General features: G+C 50.9%; 2 protein-coding genes and 1 long non-coding RNA gene across 12 annotated transcripts in view; 2 read left to right on the top strand and 1 right to left on the bottom strand.

Moving 5' to 3' along the window:
• Nucleotides 1-9,717, top strand: part of COL27A1 (collagen type XXVII alpha 1 chain) — a 140,129-nt gene extending 130,412 nt beyond the window's left edge. For 7 of the 9 annotated variants that reach the window (XM_053204727.1, XM_053204730.1, XM_053204731.1 and 4 more), the window contains 5 exons: nt 1,004-1,069; nt 1,418-1,586; nt 2,503-2,612; nt 4,278-4,496; nt 7,715-9,717. In XM_053204727.1, coding sequence (XP_053060702.1) covers nt 1,004-1,069; nt 1,418-1,586; nt 2,503-2,612; nt 4,278-4,496; nt 7,715-7,861 — 711 coding nt within the window. In that variant the 3' untranslated portion in view covers nt 7,862-9,717. The remainder of the gene's footprint in view (nt 1-1,003; nt 1,070-1,417; nt 1,587-2,502; nt 2,613-4,277; nt 4,497-7,714) is intronic. The other 2 variants (XM_053204729.1, XM_053204726.1) reach the window with 1 other exon arrangement.
• LOC113592848 (uncharacterized) lies at nt 9,361-22,445 on the bottom strand. 2 transcript variants are annotated; one of them, XR_003412812.2, is made up of 5 exons: nt 21,354-22,445; nt 14,730-14,970; nt 14,265-14,373; nt 10,947-11,160; nt 9,361-10,274 (listed from the first exon to the last, which is right to left on the bottom strand). It is a non-coding gene; the product is annotated as an uncharacterized LOC113592848 (long non-coding RNA). The 2 variants fall into 2 exon arrangements; XR_008291024.1 differs by lacking the exon at nt 21,354-22,445 and adding an exon at nt 19,290-20,063.
• Nucleotides 19,353-22,714, top strand: LOC106978476 (alpha-1-acid glycoprotein-like). The gene is made up of 6 exons (XM_015076165.3): nt 19,353-19,512; nt 19,908-20,050; nt 20,275-20,345; nt 21,135-21,242; nt 21,381-21,484; nt 22,532-22,714. Exons 1-6 carry the CDS (start codon nt 19,399-19,401, stop codon nt 22,595-22,597), a joined length of 606 nt encoding a protein of 201 aa, XP_014931651.3. The 5' UTR covers nt 19,353-19,398; the 3' UTR covers nt 22,598-22,714.
• The last annotated feature ends 676 nt before the right edge of the window (nt 22,715-23,390 follow it).

Below are 23,390 nucleotides of genomic sequence, written 5' to 3'. Positions count from 1 at the left end.
AGCAACCTGCCCAGATCATGCAGTTAGCAAGCAGCAAGGCTGAGATGTGAACTCGAGAAATACCTGTAGAGTCCGGACTCTGGACCTCTCGGGCTTTGCTCTCGGTCCTGCTCTCCTTGTCACTGTTCTCACGGCAAGACCGCTGCTGTGCTTCTGGAAAGTCCAGTGCTAGGGTTGGAGGCACAGGTGTGTGGTTGACAGCTACAGTGCAAGCCAGAGGAGAAACACAGGCACTGCTGACACACAGAGAAAGGAACTGCACCCAGCCTGGGGGCGGGAGCCCGATGAAGGATTTCCCGAGGAAGCTGACATGTAGGATGCGTCTAGGGCAGGGCTACTCAACTGCAGCCTTTACCAACAAATGATTCTTTGCTACGAGTGATTTTAGGGTGTTTAGCAGCGTGCCTGGCCTCTACCCGCTAGATGCCAGAAGCAACCCCTCCTCCAGTTATGACAGCCAAGAATGTCTCTAGATATAGCCAAATGTCCCCCAGGGGGCAACACTGCCCCTAGTTGAGAACCACTGGATTAGGAGATAGCCAGATGGAGCATTGGAGGGTAAGAAGAATGATCCAGGTGATGGGAACAGCATGCGCAAAGGCCCCGTGGCTAGATAGAGCATGGTGCTTAGCGATTTGGGAACGCAAGAGTGCGTCTGGTGCACAGAGTTTATGTGACCAAGAGAAGAGAGGCTGGGCCAGAGACCACAACACTCAGCTCAGGTCTTGTAACCACGTGGAGGAGTTTGTACTTAATCCTGAGGGTGATGGAGAGCTAGGGAAGGCCTGGAGAAAGGGAGTGGAAGGGTCAGCTCTGACTCCGTTTGCAAGTGGAGGAAAGACAGAGAGTTCCACAGAAGGCAGGCGACTTGGCCGTGATACCACCCGGGAAGGTGGCTGGGAGAGCTCGTGCTCAGACCCTGGGTCTCTCTCTTGGTGAGTCTGGGGAGGTCTTGGGGCCAGGAGTGGGGACAGGATGCACACCCCGTCTCCTCTTTGCACAGCAGCAAGATGACCTTGGAGCAGCTTTCCAGACATGGATGGACACAAATGGCGCACTGAAAGCAGAGGTACCTCCGGGCCCCCTGCCTGCATGAGATCCCCTCCTGGGGGAGACAGAAGGAATGGCTCGTGTGTGGTCAACAGCCTCCATGTGGCCTGCACCGAGCGTCCCACAGCGTATTTGTTCCCTGAACTGGAGCTGGCGGCTGGGGGAGTCGATGCTGGCCCTCCACTCCCTTACGCTTCCAGACTCTGGGGCAGCCCCCATGCCATCCCTGGCCCCCAGTTTCCCTACCTGTTAAGTGGGGGGAGCCGCATCATCTCCCAAGTACAAGAACTCGCGGCTGCAGAGGCTTAGACCTCGGGCCGGGCTGGGACCTCAAGGAGCCGGCGACCACCTTCTCTCCTCATGACAGGGTTACAGCCATCCAGACCGGCTGGTGCTGGACCAGGGAGGGGAGATCTTTAAAACCTTACACTACCTCAGCAACCTCATCCAGAGCATTAAGACGCCCCTGGGCACCAAAGAGAACCCTGCCCGGGTCTGCCGAGACCTCATGGACTGTGAGCAGAAGATGGTGGACGGTACGAGGGCCTGTGGGGTCTGAAGACAAGGCTTCCGCCCCTCGGGGTGGAGCGGGCCGGGCAGGGGAGTTCCAGGAGGGGCTGGGGGAGATGGGGCATTGGAGTCTTGGCTCACTGGGACCAAGATTCTGTCCTTGGGGAGACAGGCACCTGGGGTGGTCGTTTATCCGCTCAACAAACAGTCACTGAGCCCCACAAGGCAGGCCTTGTGCTTCCCAGGTGTGGGGGAATGCTTGCACCCTTTCAGAGCCCACAGTTCTGCAAGCTGGGGACAACCATTGCAGTGCAAGGAGATAAGAGCCTTGTCGGGACAAGCCTCCAAGGGCGAGGACAGGGCAGGGGACTGGGGAGGGAGGGGGCTGTCATGTATTCTCTGAGAGCCAGGATCCCCCCCCCTTCCCGTCCACACCGCTTCTCTCCACTGACAACAAGGTAGATTAGTGGCCGGTTGTCCTGCTCTTTCAGCTGTGGGGCCTTTGGCTCCCTTGGAAGGCCTGTGGGGAAACCAGGGGCCGGCAGAGGTGTCTAGCCGGTGGGGTGGAGGCCTGATTCCCGCCCCTCCCCCCTGCAAGCCTTGGGGGAAGAGCCCCCTCACCCAGATGATCCCTAAATCCCTTGGGCGAGTGATTCCGCCTCTCTCAACCTCAGCTGTCCCCTCTGTAAAGTGGACGCTTCACAGGAGCACCAGAGGCAAGGGCTCAGCCTTGTGGCCCCTCCAGGGCCCCTGCCAGCTGTGAGCTCTGCCCAGAGGCCTTGTTCCCATCTCAAGGGCTCATGGGATCCTTTTCTGCTCCCTTCCCCGACGTCGTGCCCCGCTGGGGCTCCGCGGGTCACCAGGGGTGCGGTCCACCTGCAGAACCAAGCCCCGGGCTCCTCCCCACATACACATACCATCCCCCGTCCATGCTGCCTGCAGGTACCTACTGGGTGGATCCAAACCTTGGCTGCTCGTCCGACACCATCGAAGTTTCCTGCAACTTCACACATGGTGGACAAACGTGTCTCAAGCCCATCACGGCCTCCAAGGTCTGCTCCCCCCACCCCCCGACACTGACCGGTCCTCTCTGCCCCTACCCTGCCCAGGGCTCCAGCCCACCCAAGTTATGGTCTGAGCCTCGGCTGTCTTGCTGCCTGGCTGTTTGTGAGCCTGATTCCTCTTCTGTAAACTGGGGACGAATCCTTCTAAATCTGTGGTTGCCAAACCCTTTCGAGTTGTATGATGATGTTAGTGGTGTTTCCTTCAAGTAGAACTTTCTGCCTAATACCAAAAACAGCAATAGTGGGCCCAGCTGGCCTGGCTTGGAGAGCCGTGAACCATCAGTACAAAAATAAGTCCGTGTGATGCTCACCGAGGACGCGCTGCCTGAGCTGTGTGTGCACATGTTTCACGGATGCTCAGTGCCTGCTTCCCACGTGCCCGTCTCTGGGCTGAGGATTTGAGGTAGCTCAGGGCAGCTCAACAAGAAACCAGGACAGGTGGTGGCACTGAGGCATCACCACCCCCCTGCCCGGGGTACCCTGCGGTGGATTGTGGGTCTGCGGGGTCAGTAAGTCCTCCATATGGGAGGACTCGTGCTACAGTGGGAGGAGCCCATTGGCCTGCAGGGGAGGGATGGGGGCAGAGAACCCCTGCATCCCATCCCATCGGGCCTCCCGAGGAAGCTCCAGGAGCTGCCCCGTGCTGACCGGCTCTGACCCCGAGTTTAAGAATCTGCACGTGGCCAGCTGGTCAGCAAGTCTTGTCGGGTGGCCACCATGTGCCAGACGCAGGAAACACAGTAGCCTCATCAATGCCCACCCCCACCCCAGCCAGGCTCTTTCCCCTCTGACTCTGAGTCTGGGGTTTGGGAACCCCCACCTCAAACCTGCCCAGCAGAGGGGTGAGGCCAGAGATGGCCCCTGCACTGGCCATCCCACCAGGAACAGTGGCCACCGTTTTGTGCCGGTCTCAGCCTATAAATAACCAGTGTTGCGGCTGGGCCAGCCCTTGTGGTTCTTATTACGATTGCAAGGTGCCCTTCGCTACTAAGAAACTTTGAAAAAGTACAGGTTTGTTACTTACCGGACCTGAAAATCCCACAGCACATCGGGGGCGCACAGCCAGGTCGCTGGTGGAGAGAGGCGTGTGTGCAGGGGCCTGGGGTTCTGCTTTTATTGGGATCCAGGGTGGGGGCTTAGGGCTCCTCAGCACTTGTGTTACAAAAAGACAAAACCAATGGTCAGGGCTTAAGCTGCATCCACCGAAGCCATAAATCCTGTCCTTGTTGGTTGTTGGGACTGCCATTTCTGGGGTCTTGGGACTTAGAAAGGGTAGGGAGGGCACTTCTCATATTCCCCCTGTTCCAAGAGCCTCTTGATCTACTTCCTCTTCCTCTCTGGGCCTCAGGATCCCAGCTCAGCTCCAAAGACAAACCCCCTCCCACACCCATGCAATGGGGGAGGGATCAGGTGACTTCGGAACCCTCATAGCTGTGGCCTCGGTTCTTTCCCGTCCTTGTTACTCCTTGGCTGTGGACTGGCTCACACTAGACCTCTATGTCCCTGTCTCCAGTGGGCACGCGTCTGGGGGCAAAGCCGGGAAAGGCTCACCAGGAAAGAGCTTCTCTCTGCGCCTTCCAGAGAGAGGTGAGGATATTTGAGAGCCTCGGGCAGCCGGCCTGACCCTACCTCACTGCCGTGTTTCTGCCACAGGTCGAGTTTGCTGTCAGCCGGGTCCAGATGAATTTTCTGCACCTGCTAAGCTCGGAAGTGACACAGCACATCACCATCCACTGCCTTAACATGACCGTGTGGCAGGAGGGCACGGGGCAGACCCCAGCCAAGCGGGCTGTGCGCTTCCGGGCGTGGAACGGGCAGATCTTTGAAGCAGGTGGTCAGTTCAGGCCAGAAGTGTCCATGGATGGCTGCAAGGTAGTTAATTATATTATAAAATTACTCACAACAATTATTATAAAATTATAGATAGCAATTAACGTCATACACGTTAGCACATTGCATTAGTATGTTAGTGTAATACAGTATATTGTATTAGCATAATGAGCAAATACATACAACTTTTTATCTTTGCGTAATAGTTTTATTACAACAGTTTTTAAAAATTCCTTTGATTCACTATCATCTCTGGGAAACTTCTGAGAGAAGATCTGGCTGATAGAAATTTCCCAGGCTGCTATAGATGGCTGTACTTACTTGCAAGGCTGCTTGTAGGAGAATGTATTTCTGGTCTTCTCTTTGCCCCCATCCTGACCAGGCTAATTGGTTCTCTTGACACTTTTGGTTATTTTTAAATGTCTAAATGTTTGGTTATTTTTAAATGTCTAAAACTGGGTGGGTTGTTGGCAGAGAGGGAGTCAGAAAGTTGTCCAGAAAAACCAGTTGCCCGAAATTAAACAAAACTAATAATACACAGTGTTAGGGAGGATGTGGGGAAACCAACACTCTTGCACAAAGCTACTTGGGAAAAAATTGGTAGAGGCTTTTGGGACCCAGCTGGATATATATACAGGAATACCTCAGAGGTATTGTGGGTTCAGTTCTATTCACTACAATAAAGTGAATATTGCAATAAATTAAGTCTAATTAATTTTTTTGGTTTCCCAACACACACAGAAGTTATGTTTACATTATACTGCAGCCTATTAAGTATTTAACAGCATCATGTCTTAAAAAACAATGTACATACCTTAATTAAAAAATACTTCACTGAGGGGCACCTGGGTGGCTCAGTTAAGCGTCAGAGCACATTGGGCTCTGTGCTGACAGCCTGGAGCCTCCTTCAGATTCTGTGTCTCCCTCTTTCTCTGCCCCTCCCCGCCCTCTCAAAAATAAATAAACATTAAAAAATACTTCACTGATCGGGGTGCCTGGATGGCTCAGTCAGTTAAGTGTCTGACTTTGGCTCAGGACATGATCTGACCTGATCATGGGTTCAAGCCCCACATGTGGGGCTCTGTGCTGACAGCTCGGAGCCTGGAGCCTGCTTCAGATTCTGTGTCTCCCTCCCTCTGCCCCTCTCCTCCTCACACTCTGTTTCTCTCCCTCAAAAAAATAAACATTAAAAAAAATACTTCACTGCTAAAAAATGCCAGCCGTCATCTGAGCTTTCAGTGCATCATAATCGCTGCTCACAGATCACCAAAACAAATATGATAGTCATGAAAAAGTTTGAAATGTTGCGAGAATTATGAAAATGTGACCCAGAAATACAAAGTGAGCAAATGCTGTCAGGACAGTGACACTGACACATGTTGCTCGACACAGGGGGTTGCCACTAACCTCTGATTTATAAAACACACATCTGTGAAGATCAGCAAAGTGCAGTGCAATGAAACGATGTTTGCCTGTACGGTAAAACCTTGGTTTGCGAGCATAATTCGTTCCAGAAACATGCTTGTAATCCAAAGCACTTGTGTATCAAAGTGAATTTCCCCATCATGGAAACTCAGATGATTCGTTCCACAACCCAAAAATATTCATATAAAAATGATTACAATAGTGCAATAGAATACAAAATAATAAGGAAAATACAAAATATAAAGAAAAATAAAGACATTAACCTGCACTTACCTTTGAAAATCTTTGTGGCTGGTGTGAGGGAGACGAGAGAGGAGGGTTATTGTGTAGGACGACTTTCACTCTAATGGAATCACTGCTGTCTCTTGGCTCAGTGGAATCTTTTTCTTTCATGCAACTTTAACAAGGAACCTATCCAACGATTCTTGCTTTTGCCTCCTTTTGAGGATTTCGCAGAAAAGTGACGTTGTATTGTTGTTAAACAGATTCATCGCTCGGGCTGCTACAGCCTTATTCGGGTGGCGCTTTTCTACAAAATTCTTCACTGTTTCCCCCATTTTACACATCTCCCTAAGCTCATTGTAAGTGAGGGATTCCTCTGCCTTTCTCTCCTCCTCCTCTGCAGACGAGATGCACATGTAGACTTCTTATAAAATCTTGCAGTTTCGGCCACTCACATACCTCGCTCGTATTTCTCGATGACTTATTTCCTTCTTAACTTCCACTGTGATCGTCTCCTTCTTACTGGCTTTCTTTTCCACCTATTTCTGCATGGGGGCCATTGTACACGCTCACACGGATGTTGACTACAGGACAGTATTAATAAACTCTTGTCATGTACTGTATTTAATGTAACTGGCAATAAGGTAGCAGAGGGAAGGGTCTATATCCGCAGGCAGCCTGGCCTAGAATGAAGCAAAGCATTCCTAAGCTTATACTGGTATGGAAGAGCAAAGGACTGTCTGTAGGTGCTTTGAAGTGACAAAAAATACACTAATGCCAGTCGTGGGCACCCCCTTCAACGTTCTGAAAAATCACTGATTTCTGCCAAACACCCCAGCCTAAGACTCAGCATCCGAATATGAGAAACGATCACCCACGATCCCGCTGGGAGAGGGAGAGAGAGAGAAAGAGAGAACCATTGGCTCAGTTGTGATCATGTGACATTTAGTGACACATACTACTTGTATTGCAAGACATCACTCGTTTATCAAGTTAAAATGTATTAGAAATGTTTGCTCGTTCTTATGGAACATTTGCAGAACAAGTTACTCACAATCCAAGGTTTGATTGTATATCCAACATATTTCCAAAGCCTCAGAAACGTATGTATCCTTTGATCCAGCAAATCTACTTCTAGAATCTGTTCTAGGGAAATGAGAATGTGCCCAGAAGTTGAGCTCCAATGACATTCCTTATGAGAAGAGAAATAATAGATGCAATCTAAATGGACGAATGCAGGGGCACCTGGGTGGGTCAGTTGGTGAAGCGTCCGACTTCAGCTCGGGTCATGATCTCGCAGTTTGTGGGTTCGAGCCCCATGTCGGGCTCTGTGCTGACAGCTCAGAGCTTGGACCCTCCTTTGGATTCTGTGTCTCCCTCTCTCTCTGCCCTTCTCCTGCTCATTCTCTCTCTCTCTCTCTCTCTCTCAAAATTAAAAATAAATATTAAAAAATTTTTTAATAAATAAAATAAATTTTTTAATGGGCAAATACAGATGGTCCCTACAGTGAAATACCGTGAATCCATTAAAGATGGTGAGAAGAGATGAGAAGTGCATGTGACAGATGGTGGGGATTGTGAGGGTCACATGTGTACCCTTTCCCTTCTCTCAGGTCCAGGATGGCCGCTGGCATCAGACGCTTTTCACCTTCCGGACCCAGGACCCGCAGCAGCTGCCCATCGTCAGCGTGGACAACCTCCCTCCTGCCTCATCAGGGAAGCAGTACCGCCTCGAAGTTGGACCTGCGTGCTTCCTCTGACCTCTGACCTCCTGGCTCCTCTAGGCCTTGAGGGGGAGGGAGGAGGAGGAGGAGGCAAAGGGAGGGTCCTTAGGGGCAGGTGGGCCCAGGAGAGACAGCTCACCTGCCCAAGGATTCCTGGGTAGGGCCCCAGCTGTCGTCTGCCCAGTAAAAGTGGCTGGGGGGTAGCAGGGAACAGTGTATCCTTGGGACCAACTGATCCCAGCTCAGCCCCAAAGACCGACCAAAGAGCCAGCCAGAGCAAGCTGGGCCTGCAACCCGCCTGAGCCCTGCGGCCTGTCTCCCAGCTCTGCCCTCCCCAGCTTCCTGCCCAAAGAGCCCCACGTTCTAGCCAGCTTGAGGGGAGGGGGCATCTCGCCAGCTGGTCCCTGCCAGGGAGCTTTGATGTGCAATATTAGAGAGGAGACATGAAAAAAGGAGAAAAGGAAAGGAAGAAGTATATATATTTTATTTAAACAAACACAGAGAAGGTGCATTACTATTTTTTCACCTGGGAAAGAGGTGAGGGAAGAAGCAGCCAGAGGGTGGGAAGCAGTGGAGGCCGAGAGGGGGCAGCGCGACCCTCGGGGCCGGAGGTGCCCATGCTAGCTACCTCCCACTGTGAAATCGCTGGTGCTCGCTGTCTCATAGTGTATGTGATTTTTTTTTTAAGGAAAAAAAAAAAAGCCTATTTAAGATTCTGAAGGTGCTACCATTTTTTGCCACAGACTCTGAAGAACCGTTTTGATGTGGGGTGTCATGCACATGTGGTGCTCTCCTCCAAATGACAAAGTTTGGGGAATTTGAACATGTTCCGAGTATCACCCTTGTGCTCATCAGGTAATCGACTAAGCAGGGGGAAGGAAAAAGGAAAAAAAAGAAAAAAGAAAAAAAAAAAAGCAAAGCCGAAGAAAGAAAAAGAAAAAAAAAGAAAAAAAAAAAAAAAAACCAAACCCTACCAGAAACAGAAGCAGAAAGATTCACCTTTTTAATTTATGGATTTTGAAATGTTTGTCCTTCTAAGGCAGGGGGAGGCCTGAGCATGAAGGAATTTGGGCTCGGCCTGGTCACGGTCCTGGAGGGAAGATAGGCTTATCTTGGAAGGTGCGATCTAAGCTGGAGAGTCAGGGGTTGAAGCCTTGACTTTGAAGAAACCAGTTTTAAGAGCGGCGTTGGGTCAGCGCTGGCCTGGAGGTGACATATCAACATGGAACCATCTCACCACACCACATCCTCCCTCCCAGAGCTTGTCCCTGCCAAGATGAGGCCATCACTCTTGCTTTTCCATTGTCATTAAGTCCTCTAGAAACCCCGCGTCATTAGCTCCAAGGGTAAATGTGGGCTGAGGAGAAAGACTGACGGCAGGAATCTCGGGGTTCCGCGTGACTGGGGGATAGTCAGTGTAATCTGGGCTGTCCTTTATCAGACAACCAGTCAGCCCAGGTTGGATTTTGAGGTTATTTTAAGTATGGAATTATTTTTATAGAAGGGGAAGTTTTATGTGAACGTCTGTTTGTGTCTTCTTTTTTATTTTCTCTAAAAGTCGTGTCTCTTTGGGAATTGGATTTGATTTTCATTATTTAATACCTCACTCTGGCCCACCTTCCCCACCAGACACTTCCTGTATATGCCTCGCCCTCCCGCCCCAACCCAGACGCTCCCCACGGAAGTGCGTTCTTGTAGCAGCTTGGGCCTCATCTCAGCCCTCGGTTTCCCCACACCGCCAGTCTCCACCTGGCCTCTGTCTCGTTCTTGGGATTTTCTGCTGTCCTTGTTTGTGTCTGTCCACATGTCAGTGTGTTAAAACCCCAGTGGGTTCCGTTTCTCCTTTTTCCCTTCTGGATTTTAAATAAATATTTAAAACTGAGGCAATGGAATGATGCATCTGTGGCTGTGTGCTTCTTTGAACAGCCCCCGGAGGGAGGTTTCCAGCCCAGCTGGGGGTGGGGGAGGGGGAGAAAAGATGCTCAGGGGATGCCCTGTTTATGCTGCTTTCCCCAAAGAAGGGAAGCAGAGAGAGAGAGAGAGAGAGAGAGAGAGAGATGGCATGGGGTCAACACGGGGGTGAGTACTGAAAGGGGGGTGGTCCGGGTCCCATGGCGTATTCCTTCCCTAGGGTTGCTGTAACAGCATCGCAAACCTGGAGGCTTAGGACAGCAGAAATGCATTCTCTCCCAGCTCTGCAGCCTGGAAGTCTGAAATCCAAGTGGTGCCAGTGCCCCCCATTCCCCATGCTTCTAGGAGAGGTTCCTTACCCTGATCAGTTTCCGGTGGCCCCAGGCATTCCTCGGCTTCCAGCTGGAACACTGTGGTCTCTGCCTCTTTAGTCACGTGGCATTCTTTCTCCCGTGTGTCTCCGCACATCTTTTTATAAGGACACCAGTCATAGTGGATGAGGGCCCACATGAATGAGCTCATCTTCAGTTGATTACGTCTGCAAAAGACCCTATTTCCAGGTAAGGCCACATTCACAGGTAATAAGGTGAGGACATCAGCATATCTTTTTGGGGGACACAATTCAACCCATGACACAGAGGAAGGGGATATATTGAGGTTACCATGAGCAATTCCTTTTTTTTTTTTTTTTTACCGTAGTAACATACACATAAGACTTACCATTCGTGACATTTAGTACATTCACAGTACTGTGCAACCATCACCACTATCTAGTTCCAGAATATTCTCATCACCCTAAAAGGAAACTCCATACTTATGAAGCAGTCATTCCCCATTCCCCTCTGCCCAAGCCCCTGGAAAACCACTCATCTGCTTTTTGACTTTGCCTGCTGTGGATAATTCATACAAATGGAATCGTATTTCATATAAACAGAAAATGTTTGGAAGATGGGAAAGGTCAGTCTCATTAATGTCCCTTTCTTCCCATAGAAAGCTGGCCTTTTTTTTTTTTAATGTTTATTATTTGTTTTTTTAAGAGAGACAGAGTGTGAGTAAGGGAGGGGCAGAGAGAGAGGGAGACACGAAATCCAAAGCAGGCTCCAGGCTCCGAGCTGTCGGCACAGAGCCTGACGTGGGGCTCAAATCCACGAACCTGAGCTGAAGTCGGACGCTTAACTGACTGAGCCACCCAGGTGCCCCAAAAGCTCACCTTCTGTGATTGACTTCTTTCATGTATCATGATTTCAATGTTCCCCCTTGTGGTATATGTTTCCATACAGTACTTCATTCTTTTTTATGACTCACTCATATTCTACTATATAGATATACCGCATTTTTGTTCTCTGCTCATCCTCTGATGGACATCTGGGTTGTTTCCGTCTTTCGGCCCTTGCGGACAGTGCTTCAATACGAGCATTTCTTACCTATACTCGAGAGAGGACACAATATCACCTGTCTTGGAGAAAGTGAGTGAGAATATGAGAGATGGCTGGTGAACAGACAGGACCACCGAGGTAAATTTGAATGTCAGATAAACAGCAGTTATTTTTTTTTAATGTTATTTAAGTTTATTTATTTATTTATTTTGAGGGAGATAGAGACAGTGTAAGCAGGGGAAGGGAAGACAGGAGGAGGAGGGAGAGAATTCCAGCCAGAATCCCAGAGAATCTCTGCCAGTGCAGAGAGCCAGACACGGGGCTCGAACTCACAAAACCAAGAGATCATGATCTAAGCTGAAACTAAGAGTTGGACATTCAAGCGACTGAGCCACGCAGGTGCCCCAACAATAGTTTTTGTTTGTTTGCTTGTTTTGTTTTGTTCTTAGCATAAGTATGCTCCCATTCGATATCTGGGACACATTAGGACATAGTTATACCCCACCAGACCTGGAACCTGTAACTCCTGACCTCTGGTTCAGAGTTCTGCCTTTCTTGGCTTGCTCCTCCCACCCTGGGAGCTTGAATGAATCAAACCTTTTCTGCCCTTCTCACCCAGGAGAAAGAACAACTCACAAGCAGTTGGATTCATATTCGGAATTTTATGTTTTAAAACCTTGCTGTAAGTTTCCAGGTCATCAGGGTCTCTCTCCCCACCCATCCCCCACCCCCAGACAGGGAGCACCAGGGGCTGCTGCTTTGCCATGGCTCCAAAAATCCCGTCCATAGAGCCCAGGATTCATTGTCTGGAAGGGCTTAGAGATCCCTACATCCCAGATACACCCCGTCGTCTTAAATAGAAGGTAACTACAGCCAGCGAAGTGCCCGAGGTCACCTGCCAAGGCCAAGGCAAAGCTTTGATTCAAACCCAAGGCTACTGACAAGTGGGGGTAGGGGGGAGCTCAGCATGGCCCCCTGGGATTAGCAGAACCAGCAGCAGCTGGGAGTTGGTTACAAAGGCAGATTTTCAGCCCAGATCCCAAACTACTGAATCACAAACTCCCAGGGTGGGGCCCAGCGATCTGTGTTTTAAATAAGCCTCCCTGAAATACGAATCAATACCACATTGAGATTTCACCTCACACCAGAGTGGCTAAAATTAACAACTCGGGCAACAACAGGTGCTGGCGATGATGCAGAGAAAGGGGAACCCTCTTGCACTGTTGGGAATGCAAACTGGTGCAGCCACCCTGGAAAACAGTGTGGAGGCTCCTTAAAAAATTAAAAATAGAATTACCCTACGACCCAGCCATAGCACTACTAGGAATTCCTCCAAAGGATACAGGAGTGTTGATTTATAGGGGCACATGTACCCCAATATTTATAGCAGTGCTATCAACAATAGCCAAATTATGGAAAGAGCCTAAATGTCCATAAACTGATGAATGGATAAAGAATATGTGGTTTAGGGGAGCTCTTGGGTAGGTCAGTCGGTTAAGTGTCCAACTTTGGCTCAGGTCATGATCTCACAGCTTGTGGGTTTGAGCCCTGCATCAGGCTCTGTGCTGACAGCTCAGAGCCTGGAGCCTGCTTCAGATTTTGTGTCTCCCTCTCTCTCTCTCTGCCCCTCCCCTGCTCACGCTGTTTCTCTCTCTGTCTCAAAAGTAAATAAAAAAATTTTTTTAAAAAAGATGTGGTTTATATATACAATGGAATGCTACTTGGCGGTGAAAAAGAATGAAATCTTGCCATTTGCAGCAAGGTGGATGATACGGGAGGGCATTATGCAAAGTGAAATAAGCCAGTCAGAGAAAGACAGGTATCATATGATTTCACTCATATGTGGAATTTGGGAAACTTAACAGATGATCACAGGAGAAAGGAAGGAAAAAAAAAGTTACAAACAGAGAGGGAAGCAAACCATAAGAGACTCTTAAATACAGAGAACAAACTGAGGGTTGATGGGGGGAGGGTTGGGGGTGGGGAAAATGGGTGATGGGCATTGAGGAGGGCACCTGTTGGGATGGGCACTGGGTATTGTATGTAAGTGATGAATCACAGGCATCTACTCCTGGAGCCAAGACTACACTGTGTACATTCTATGTTAGCTAATGTGACAATCAATTATTAATAAATAAATAAAAACAAACAAACAAGTCTCCCTGGAGATTCTAGCGTGTGCTCAAGGATTGAGATCCCACACTATTTCCTGAATCTAGAAAACAGTTTTCCAAAACTAGGAAAAACCAAACAAACAAACTTGGAAATAAGGTAAGAATATTCTTTTCATTTCTCTGACCGAAAATTAATCAAGGGTGAAACAGAAGGGCCTTCTTCTTGAATCATTTCCTAAGGTCCACCATATATCGTCACCCCAGAGAGTTTGCCCAGCTGTTGAAGCAGGCTTCCGGTTCTGCAGATGGAAAAGTTCAGTCGCGCTAATGTGTGTCAACCCCACAGGAAGCTCTGCAAGGCCAGGGGCTGGGTCTGGTCCTCTGCCGTGGCCACAGAGTGCAGCGTGCAGGAGGTGCTCAAACTTGTTCAACAAGGCTCGCTGGAACATTTCCTTGACATGCGTGTCTCAGCATGCGACTTCCCTGGGTCAAGCCGTATGCGGGCACTGCAGTTACAGAGACAGTCCTGGCAGGGCGCCTGGTGGGGAGGGCTCTGGGTCTGGGGGAGGCAGCTGGAGGTGTTGGACCTTGGGTGCAGGGAGCAAGAGGCCAGGCTGGGGTGGGCGGTGGTTGGGGAGGGCATGGCTGATGCAATCCCAGCACAGGGAGGCTTGTCAGGAGGTCACACTCCATATTAATCAGGGTTTCTAGAGAAACAGAACCAGTAGGATGTGTGTGTGTGTGTGTGTGTGTGTGTGTGTGTGTGAAGAGATGTTTTAAAATTTATTTAGAGAGAGAGAGTATGTGTGTGAGTGGGGAAGGCAAGGGAGGGGAGAGAGAGAGAGAGAGAGGTAGGGTGGGGGGGCGGTGGTGGGAGAGAACCTCAAGCAGGCTTCATGCTCAGCATGGAACCCGACTCGAGGCTTGATCCCATGACCTTGGGATCATGACCTGAGCCGAACTCAAGAGCCAGACGCTCAACCGACTCAGCCACCCAGACACCCCTGTAAAGAGATTTATCATAAGGAATTGGCTCACATGATTATGATCGTTGGCAAGTCCCAGGATCTGCAGAGTGAGTTGGCCAATTCAAGACCCAGGAGAGCTGATGGTGTCCTTCTAGTGTAAAGTCTGGCAGGCTGGAGAGCTGGGAAGAAGCGATGTTTCAGTTCACGTCCAAAGGCTGCAAAAGACTGACGTCCATCTCCACCAGTCAGGCTCTTACGCAGACTCTTAATTCTATTGAGGCCTTCAACAGATTAGATGAGGCCCACCCACACTTGGGGGGAGGTGGCAATCTGCTTTACTCAGAGTACACATTCAAATGTTAATCTCATCTAAAAACACCCTCACAGATACACCCAGAATATTTGACTAAATATCTAGGTACCGCATGGCCCAGTTAACTTGACACATAAAACTAACCATCTGAGCTGATGCTGATAGAGGTTGAACAAAGGTTTGCCAGGTGACAAAAGGCACTGGGAGGAGAGGGTACAGCACCTGCCAAGGCTTGGAAGTAAAGGCCACACTGCATATTTGGGAATGCTATAGCATAGGCTGTGGGAGCCCCAGGGAGTAGGACAAGCCACAGGTTGCACAGGAAAGCAGGGTTTGGGCTGGTGGCCGAGGTGGGTTTGAGCTGCACTGGGGCACTATGGAGCATCCAGGAGGCAGCCAGCTGAGCCAGGGGACAGGAAAGTGCTCCGTGCCACGGTCAGAGCTCCAGAGGCGTCAGCAGGATCTGCACGGTTTTGGAGACACGGAGGGGATGAGAGAGTCAGGAGGAAGGGCCAGAGGGAAGAGAAGAAGGGCTATGTTAAAGCTGTGACATTCACGACTCCCAGCCTGTACTCCCAGGAGGGCCTCTGTGACCTGGCCAGCGAGGCCTCCAAAGCTGGGCCAGCTCCTACCTGGCAGGGGCAGGTAGGAGATTGTTGGGGACCACAAGGCAGCTCTTCCGGGGCTGGCAGCATCTACCGTTCCCAGTCTCCCATTACACAACCGAGTGTCAGGAAACAGCCAGAGTGGACTTCCCAGGCGGGGCCAATCCCGTGTTTGCTCTGTCCACAATGAATCAAGCCCCAGCCGTGGACAGTCACATGCCATCAATGCCCAGCTGCCCTGTGCTGGGAAAAGGAGGAAAAGACGAGCAAGAAGGGGAGAGGCGGGCAGGTGGATTCCAGTCCCGGCTTCCTGACTGGGCCATGGCCTTGGACTGGTCATGCCTTCTCTCTGGGCCTCAGTTTCTCTAAGAGCGGCTGCATTTTCTGGCACACTGACCGTGAGCAGGAGCCCTGTTGAGAGTGATACGTTTTCATCTCATGCACAGCTCTCGTGAAACACGTGTTACTCTGCTGGTTCTTCAGATGAGGGAAGCCAAGTCCAAAGAGGTTACATAAATTGTCCAAGACGACAGAACAGGATCTGAACTTGAGCAAATCTTTTTGAGTGTTTTCTCAGCCCAAACACAAAGTTCCTAATTAGGATCATTTGCTCTGCCAGTGTATTCTTCGTGGCCGTTCACGTAGAAGCTCACAGATTAGTCATCAGGCACAGAGCTCAGCCCTGGCCTCAAGGGAGAGACAAGTATAAAGTGGCTTTCTTGGAACCGAATCATTTACAGTGGGTGCGTTTCCCCGATCATCTAAACCTCACCGTTCACCTGACCTCTCTGAGCCATTTGCTTCCTTATCCATCCAATGGGGAAAGTATCTATTTTCTTGAACCTACTATCTACATATTTCTGCATTTTGATGTCTTTAGAAGTGGGATGTATCCTAAAATCCCAGAAGTATTTCTTTTTTCTTTTCTTTTTTAAATTTTATTTTAGAGAGGGAAAGAGAGAGCAAATGGGGGAAAGGAGCAGGGGGAGAGGGAGAGAGAATGTTAACCAGGCTCTACGCCCAGCACGGAGACCGACAAGGGGCTCAATCCCATGACCCTCTATCATGACCTGAGTCAAAATCCAGAGTCGGACTCTTAACCAATGGAGCCACCCAGGCACCCCCTGGAGGTACTTCTGTAATGCAAGAATCTGTCTTTTCTCCCTACCCCAGCTTGTCATTACACTGATGGTAGTGGTGTTATGACTGGCCGACTCTTAGAAGCAAGTTTGTTTCTTATAACAAGCATTTCACAACTGCACGCTGATTTAATCCTCTTAACAACCTGATAAAGTAGCAACCATCAGTATCCGCATTTTACAGATGGGGAAATTGAGGCACAGAGAAGTTAAGTAACTGGCCCAAGGTCACACAGCTAGCAAGCGGTCAAGTCAGGACAAATATTTCCCCATCATCCCGTGTGGCCCTGATTGCTTTTCTATTTCCTGCCAAACTTCTCCTGACAAGATACCCGGGCCAGATGGAGGGGCAGGGTAGGGAGGGCTGTCCAGACCCTCCATCCAGAGAGGAGGGAGACCCTCCATCCATCCTTGACATGGAAGAAGATGGAGAAAAGTGTACTGTGTCAGGGGGAGTGCTGGGTGTGCTCGAAGGAACCATTTGGAGAGTAGCACCTCCTGGGAGAGAGTGAGACGGACCTCCAAAGGGCACCTGGGCGACAATGAAGACCACTCACTCCCGAGGAGCAGCACCCCATTTGCTCACCGTTAGAGAAGCTTTCATCTCTCCCTATGCTACTCACAAAACATCTGGCCACCCAACGCGATCCAAGGATAGGGCACAAGAGGGAAGAACTGTTCCCCTGGGGTCTGAACAGCGTTGGTTGTTCAGGGATGTTTGGGGCTGTGGGTCATTCTGTGCCGGAACCAGGCACCAGATCCCGCTGGACAGAGGTGCTTCTGTGTTATTTAATGAACTGTACGTGTGTGCACGCGCCTGTGTGTACGTGTGTGATATGGGAGATCCTCTAAAGCTCTGGGGTGTGGGCAGAAGCCCCAAGGGTCCGGGGTAATGGTAGTGCTGTCCCCATAGAACACCCAGCTTCTCTTTGACATAAGCAGTGTGTCAAATCTGTCCCCAGTCCCACTGCAGCAGCCTCTGACTGCTCTCCCAAGGTGGTCCCCTCCCCTCCCCCTCCCCACCTTCCCCACTGCAGACAGAGGGCTCTTTCTAAAGAGCAAATCTGACTATTCATCTCCCACCCTACTTAAAATCTTTCTATTTCTTCCAACACCTGCAGAGCCCATTGAGAACTCCCCAGCCTGGCTTCTGTGCCCTGCACACTCGGTTCCCGCCGACCCTATCCAGCATCGGCCCCGTCATTCCCGTGCTGTCTCATAGGGGCCCTCCAGGTCCTTTATGCGCCCCGCGTCCTGTCACCTCCACTCTTCCTTGCCAACAAGCTCCAATCCTTTTCTCAAGGCTCAGATTAGAGCAATGCAAATTCAGAACACTAAGTGAGCTGGCAAGCAAAGAAAGAAAAGAGGGATTTTCACTTCTGACGAGGATGTGGAGAAAGGGACTCATCTGGGCATCGCCAAATTGGCACCGTATTAAACAGCGTTAGTGTTTTTTGTCTTCTCTGTTTGGGAAGAGAGTTGTTTTTTTTTTTTTTTAAATCAACTTAATTGAGGTATAATTGGCGTACAATAAAATGCACACATTTTAGGTTTACAGTTCAATGAGTTTTCACAAACGTACATTATGTGTGTAACCACCCCTGCAGTGGAAATTTGGAACAATGCCACCTACTTCAGAAAGTGCTCTTACAACCTTTGGCAGTCAGACTCCCCTCCTTGCCCTAGGCAACCGCTGATCTGATTTCTACCATTATAGATTACTTTTGGCTATTCTAGAACTTTCTACAAATGGAAACTATACAGTGTGTGCTTTCTTAAGTCTGGCTCCTTTTGCTCAGCGTACTGTTTTTGAGATTCATTCACGTTGTCTTACAAATCGGAAGTTCATTTGTTTTCATCGCGAAGTAATGCTCCATTTACGAAAATGCCACAATGTGTTTCTCCATTTTCCTGATGACGGGTATTTGAACTGTTTCTAGTTTTTGGCTGCTTTGAATTACACTGTGAGTTTGTACGTGACACGTTTTTCTTTCTCTTGAACGGTATGGTAATTTTAGAAAGCGATTTGGCCGTTTCTGACACTTAGGAGAGGAAACATCACAATGTGAAATGCTATGGGCAATTATGTCTCAATAAAGCTGGAAAAATAAAACAAAATGCCATAGATATAAAGGGAGGACATCATTAGGTGTGTTGGAATCTAGGAAGCGAACGAAAGGGGATGCGTCCACTAAAATCACGACCGCGGACTGCCCCAAAACATGAAAAATGACTCAAAATACATGAAATGGACAAGAACATAGAATTGTAAGCACGACATAATAAAACTTTTTGAACGCGTTTATTCTTAGGGATACCAATCTGACCTTGTCAGGTAAAAATGCAAGCAGGCAATGGAAGCTCTTATTCTGCAACGGTGACCACTGGCCAGGGTTGGGGACCAACTGGTGAAAAGAGAGGCCCACCCCCCTGCTCACACAGCCGGGGGTGGGGACCACATGGACATAATTTCTCGTTCCAGATTTTGGGACAGAGTTCAGGTAATACCACATTTACTGGAAATAGGCAATATAACTTAGACGCCTCCTTCTTTTGGAAACATCCCTTCTTTCCTCCAAGATTCGGCTGCCCCCCACCCCACCGGACTTGTGCTGGTCCACAGCTGTTACCACAATCAGTTGGAATAGAATCCATGTTTTGCCCTCTCCCCAACCCTTGACCCTCCCCCATCCCATTCCCCACCCCCACCCCACCTAGCCTGGGAACTCTCTAAGCTGCCACCTGCGTTTGATTTATGGTTAGGTCTTGCTCAAGTCTGAATGCTCAGTGGGACACGAATTGGGTAAAAACATAAGAGCTTTTAAAACAAAACAAAACAAAACAAAACACCCAAAAACATAAGCGCTTGCTTAGAGGCCCCTCTATTGAAATCTACCCATGTTTGACAATACCCCTCCAGCCCACACCTTGGCTTTGAAAAACTGGTCTAAGTTAGACCCAGGCTTGCAGGCTTTAGCCACAGCCGGCTTTGGGGGAAGGAGGGAAAGGTTTGTGCCAGGCATTTCGCAAGCACTCACCTGATGTGTCACCAGGGGGCTCCAGGACTCCACCCACAGCTCGTTATAAAGGTCACTGTACCCTACAGCCTCCAGTCCTGCCTGACTCCAGGTGCCTCTCCCTCCAGGCATGGCGCTGTCCTGGGCCCTTGCTGTCCTGAGCCTCCTTCCTCTGCTGGAAGCCCAGAGCCCAGAGTGTGCCAACCTCACAGCGGCACCTATCACCAACGCCACCCTGGACCAGGTGCATGCCCGGGGCCCCTGAGTGCTGTGGGCAGCTGCCTCCTCTCTGGGCTTCCCTTTCTCCTGCTGGCTTGCGGTCAGCCCCCTTCCCCACCTCTGCCTTTTTCTCTCCCGGGTCCTGGGGTGACATTCTGACCAGCCTCTGGGGGCATTCTTCTGCTTCCAAACTCAGAAGTCTCATTGCAAGGCCCCTCAGAGGGAGCCTCCTGTACTGCACGAGGGGCCACCCAGCGGCTGGGGGAGGTGCCTGACCCTCAGAGTGACCTCCTGCATGTCCACTCCTCGCCTGGGGCCCCAGGCTCCCTGTGTGCAAAATGGAGGGAGAAATCTGCCCGGCTGGCAGGGATTCTGCCCTTGGCCTCCATCATCAGCTCCTGGCTTCTCTCTCAAACCCAGCTCTCCGGCAAGTGGTTTTACATCGCCTCGGCCTTCCGCTACCCGGAGTTCAACGAGTCGTCTAGAACGATCCAAGCGGCCTTCTTTTACTTTGACATCAACTACACAGAGGACAAAATACTGCTCAGAGAGTACCTAACCATGTGAGACCCCCCCCCCCCAACATGCTAGCCCCAGGCTTCTGCTCCTAGCTGCTGGGTAACCTTGATCAAGTCCCTCCCTCTTCCTGACCTCAGCCTTCTCATCCATGGAATGGGGAGGGTGGACTCTAATCACCACCGACTCTTGCCCCTCGATGATGGTGGCCAGTGATTGTCCACTTCTCCTTGACGGTCTTCCTGTTTTTCTCCCCCCTTCTGTCTGTTAGAGGGAACCAGTGCGTCTATAACTCCAGCTATCTGAATGTCCAGCGGGAGAATGGGAGTCTGTCTAAACACGGTGAGGTCCAGCCCACACGTGGGAGCCTGGGGACAGGTGAATGGGCCAGCCAAAAGAGGAGGTGCTGGGGCTAAGGCCCTGGGGGCTGGAGGCACAGAGAACACAGGACAGGCCCATTTCTTCCATCTCTGAGGTCCTGGTGTCTGCACGCTGCAATACTCAGGAATAACTGCCAACATATGTGAGCTCTTACTTATGTGCCAGGCACTGCTAGAAGTGCTTTACATGAATTGACCCACTGAATACTCACGAACAACCTTAGGAGGACATTAGAGCGATCAGATGAGGAAACAGAGAAACAGAGATGTCAAGCAGTTTCCCTGGAGTCACACAGCCTGTAATTAGAACTAGGACTCAAACCCAAGTCTGGCTGTGGTCCTGCCTCTCTCCAACCACCTTTTCTCCTCTAGGATCTGAGGGTGGCAGTCTTTGGCACGCAGTGACTTCACTCATATCCCCGCTGTCACCCCAGAGAGAGCACATAGTAGGAATCTACAAATGCCAATGGAATTAAACCAACAGCACTCAGCAGCCCTGAGGCTCCTGTCTGGGCCTTATTTTCCTCATCTGGAAAATGGGGAGAAAGGCCCTGACAGCCACAGCCCGTGTGAGGCTGTGATTCCACATAGTAGCACAGGGCCCGGCACACAATGGGACTAGGGATGTGTGACCCAGGTGAACCCCTGGCCTTCACTCATTGCTGTGTGGCCATGGGCACGCCCAGGGCTCCTTGCCTACCATTGGGGACCACTGTGCTGTGTGGTCTCACCCAGTGGTTTTCCCCTCCAGAGTTCGGCAAAGAACAAGCTGGCTACCTCCTGCTCACCAAGGATCCCACGACCTTCATGCTTGCCTTCTCCCCGAAAGACGAGCAGAACATGGGGCTGTCCTTCTACAGTAGGCATCCCTCAAACTTCTTCTACCTCGCCCAGGACCCCTTCCCCTGTGGCCGGGCCCCCAGCTCCCCCACCCTCCCTGGCTTCCCAGCTAGGACCCCAGCATGCTCACCCAACATCTCCTTGCTCCCTCCTGCAGCTGACAAGCCACAAGCGACCCAGGAGCAAATGAGAGAGTTCCACGAAGCCATCATGTGCATGGGCATGCAGAAGTCAGAAATCGTGTACTCCGATGAGAAACAGGTGAAGGCAGGGAGGACTGGGTCGAGCCCACCCTTAGGGTGACTCTGCCTTGGGCAGCCCCAGAGGCCCACGGGGGCCAGCTGCCGGCCCAGGCTGTGCAGTGAGATAGGACATCCTACTTTTAAGCACCTGCCTCACTGCAGGGACAGCTGAGTTTCCTGCAAGCCCACGGGATGAGGAACCAGGAAGGAAAAGTCACTGTGAAACAGGGAGGGCATCCAGAGCGGGGGGGGGGGGGGGCTTGGAAAGGAGGGGAACAGCAGACACAAGTGTGGCCATGGGAACGTGACAAAGAAACACACAAGGGTAACGATCGTTGACAACTACCGGCCACACCCCAGACTTCAAATACCTGTGGCTGGGGAGTGGGTATGGTGGTTTTCAGCACCACCCAAATGGCCCCAAGCCCAGGACTACATCCTGACTTTTGCTGTAACTGAGAAGTACGTATAAAATCATCTTAATTCTTTCCATTCGACCTGTGCCCAATGAGAGGCTTTACATGGTCTTGTCCTGGGCAGTAACATCTGAAATCACAGAGCTGATGAGCTGGTGACACTTTTTGGGGGGATATACATGAAATACTTTCAGCATTATTGAAATAAAAATGTCTCTGCCGCCTGAGGTCATCCCTCGTGACCACCCCTAGACCACCTCCCCTCCCGGCTCCTGGGAGCTGCGGGAAAGGACTGGGCTCGCAGCCCTGCTCCCCGCTTGCCCCCCGCCCCATCTGCTGGCTAGGGACCTTGGACAGGCCACACGGCCACCCTGAACCTCGTTTACATCACCTACCCAATGGTTGTGAGGAATCCAGATCAACATAAAGGCTCGGCAAGTCCTCAGTAAATGGCAGTTGTTCTAAGGGCTCGAGCCCCCCTTCTGAGGTGAAGCTGAGCCTCAGAGAGGAAAAATGCCTTGTCCAAGGTCACCCAGGTAGGAGGCGGCAGGGCCTAAGCTGGAGCTCATTCCACCCTTCCCCCCCCCAAACCCCCCCCCCCCGCAAGAGCCCTGCCCTGCCCCCATCACTGTGCTCCCCCTGTCTTCCAGGATGTGTGTGGGCCATTGGAGAAAGAGCACCAGGAAGAAAAGCAGAAGGAAAATGAGGGGTCCTAGGAGGACACAGCTTGGGTTAAGAGCTTGGGGACTCTGGGACCCATTCTCAGCCCTACACCCACCCTTTGTACCTCCGGTCTTTGTCTCAGTGGCATCAATAAAGCTTCTGCATTGGAAGCAGGCAGGGTGTCATTCGCTCACTCATTCATTCGGTCACTCATTCACACACGTTGAAGCCTGCCCTGGGCTGAGCCCCGGCTGATCACTGGGTAAGCCCCTGTCCCTCTACTCAGAAGAGCTCCTGCTGTAATACCCGGCACAGGTTGGATGATGACAGGCACCAAATGCTGTGGGAGCCCAGCATGGGGGGAGGTGCCTCCTGCGGTGGAAATCTGAGAAGGCTTCCTGGAAGGGGCATCCGAACCAGTCTAGAAAGATTTACGAACAGCAGCTTGTAACACCTGCTGTTCCAGCTATAAGCCAAGGATCTGAGAGGACGAGTCTGAGAAACATCGAAGTGGGAGGCCCTGGTAGCTCAGGTGAATGGGGGCAGTGAGGACTCCGGCGTGTGGTACCGAGCACAAAGGACCTCACCTTAGACGTTACCCTGGCCATCTGGGGAGGCGAGTTGGGAGGGGCCCGACTGGAGGCAGAAAGACTCTGGCAGAGGCTGCTGTGAGCATCCTGGCAAGAGGAGGGTACCTGGGCGGGGGACAGGACGGGGAGACGCAGAGGCCTTGGGGCCTAGGCCAGAGCAGCTGTCTCCACGAAGTGCCCTCACAGTGCCCACCTGACGCCCACAGGATATAACGAGGGGGGAGGTTGGCCCCTGGAAAGCAGCCAACTTGCAAAC

This window comes from Acinonyx jubatus, chromosome D4 (assembly GCF_027475565.1).
Source record: "Acinonyx jubatus isolate Ajub_Pintada_27869175 chromosome D4, VMU_Ajub_asm_v1.0, whole genome shotgun sequence".
In the NCBI taxonomy this organism is placed as follows: Eukaryota; Metazoa; Chordata; class Mammalia; order Carnivora; family Felidae; genus Acinonyx; species Acinonyx jubatus.
This window is presented reverse-complemented; position numbering and strand designations above follow the sequence as displayed.